Genomic DNA, 2,104 nt, shown 5'->3' with positions numbered 1-2,104 from the left:
TAAAGTAGCTCCAGGCCGAGGACTCCGTGGCTCACCTGTCATGCTCCTCGTGTGGCGGTAAGAGATGCCGGCGCACAGTTTGAAGGTTGCTGGCAGCATTTTGGGCTTTAGGAGTTTCCTTTTTGCAACTTTAAGAGAATTAGGAGAAAACGTGTGGAAGCAGAAGCTCGAAGAAGAAGAAGAAGAAGTGAGATGTGTTGAAGCTGCGGAGGAGTTCTGACTGTGGAGGATCCAGAGAGTCTGTATTTATAAGAGAAGTGGCACAAGGCCGGGCTATCAGCAGATAACACACACACACAGACACACACACACACACACGCACAGACACACACCACCTCTCTGGTGAATGGCCATGTCGTCAAGGCTGACCGGCGGACACGACGAGGATGTCTCTTTAACGTGTCAGATAACATCCAGAGCCCTGAAACACACACACACACACACACACACACACAGACTTGACCCATTTTCAAAAAGTGTGTATGTCAGAAATTTGGATTTCTTTTAACCAAAATGTCTAAAATTCACATTAACAAATTAAATTAGAAGAAAGCTGATGTAACATAAATGATTATGTTTATGTTGTTGCATCACTTTGTTGCGTAATCACATTTCTCAGCGGGCTCGTGTGTTTGGACAACCTCGCTTCCTCCGTCCAATCACAGAGCATCTAACAGCAATATCACCACACACACACACTTTAACCATCACAACTCTAGCGTTGGTTGAAATAAAGACTTTACATGTGAAGACATGTTGGCTTTAACTAGAATCTGGTTGGTTTAGTACTAGTTACATCAGCAGTTTCTGCTAAATCAGAAACATCTGAAATACAATTTACATAAAGTCTTTGTATTCAACTTCTCAAAGACATCCATTCCAAACTAACCAAGTCCTACTTCTTAGTCATTGAAGCCAGTAATCCCAAATCATGGTAGCAGCTGTCGCCATGGTCCCGCTACACTCTGCGTTGCCCTGCTACGTCCTGCTGGGCCTTGTAATGCTGCACATGGCCCTGATATGCCATGAAGTATTACTTCGTTATTTCCACTCTTCATTCTAACCCCAACCAGCCCGTCAGACACCGCCTACCAAGGGTCTGACCGAGGTTTCTGCCTATAACGAAGTTTTTCCTCGCCACTGTCGCTTGCTCTGGAGGAAACTGGACCTGTTGGGTCCTTGTAGAAACTTGTTATGAATTGATACTATAAATAAAATTGTAGCATCATACAGCATTCACGCTAAGACATGCCAACCTTTGTCTAAACCCTCCAAGGTGGACTGACTAAGCTGTGAGGTGAGTAAAGCTTCTGTAGAAGACCATCAGAATACAGTCCAGTTTCCAAAATGTGAAGCTTGTCCTGCATCGAGTACTTTCTACTTACACTCAGACTGTTTACTCCAGTTAGCTTTCCCATGCATTTGCACTTTGTGCAATTAGTACCGTTACTTGAGTAAATCATTTTAACACCTAGAACCAGACGGGTTCGTGTAGTGACCGTTTGTCGACCTCAAGTGTATTTTTATAATCGGACCAATTGATCCATACATTGTTTTACCTTCAAATATTATATAAAAACTATTTCCACAGTCAATGAAGCAAGAAACAAAAATGTTTGACTTCTTTTTATATGTGAGATGCAACAGTTGAGCTAGGAGACAAAGAGACCATCAGACGGTCGGGTTGAGGATCTTGCCCATGAAGAGGATCTTCTCCGCGTTGCGTTCAGCGATGAGGACCATGAACGGATGGTCGAACTTCACGGGGACCTCGAGAGACTCCAATCCGACTGAGACGCCTGTGGCGGCGGCAGCGGTGGCGCCGGTCTCGTCCACGTCCAGCGTGGCTTGGTGCACAACCTGCAACGCAGAGTCCATGAGACGACAGCCGGATGATGCGTGTTAAATAAAACTTACGTTCCTTACCTCTGAGACGTACAGTCCTCGCGCCTCTGCAATGCCTCTGAAGTTCGCATCACCACCAAACATGTCCGTCATTCCCATTTCTGACAGCACATCGGTCAGGCTGTAGGAAGTCTTGATTGAGAACTTGGGAATATATACATTTTGACTCCTGAAACATATTGGGTGGGGGGGGGGGGGG

At 45.4% G+C, this 2,104-nt stretch overlaps 1 protein-coding gene across 1 annotated transcript; it reads right to left on the bottom strand.

Moving 5' to 3' along the window:
- Positions 1 to 1,617: 1,617 nt before the first annotated feature.
- LOC117941131 (serine protease inhibitor A3L-like) lies at positions 1,618 to 2,085 on the bottom strand (the record flags this gene model as incomplete). Its single annotated transcript, XM_034866222.1, has 2 exons — positions 1,618 to 1,860; positions 1,927 to 2,085. Coding segments are annotated over 2 exons (348 nt in total), but the record flags the coding sequence as incomplete, so codon positions are not given.
- Positions 2,086 to 2,104: the final 19 nt, after the last annotated feature.

The sequence above is a fragment of the Etheostoma cragini genome, unplaced genomic scaffold, assembly GCF_013103735.1.
Source record: "Etheostoma cragini isolate CJK2018 unplaced genomic scaffold, CSU_Ecrag_1.0 ScbMSFa_4423, whole genome shotgun sequence".
Lineage (NCBI taxonomy): Eukaryota > Metazoa > Chordata > Actinopteri > Perciformes > Percidae > Etheostoma > Etheostoma cragini.
Note: the sequence above shows the minus strand (reverse complement) of the source record. Positions and strands in the feature narration are given on the sequence as shown.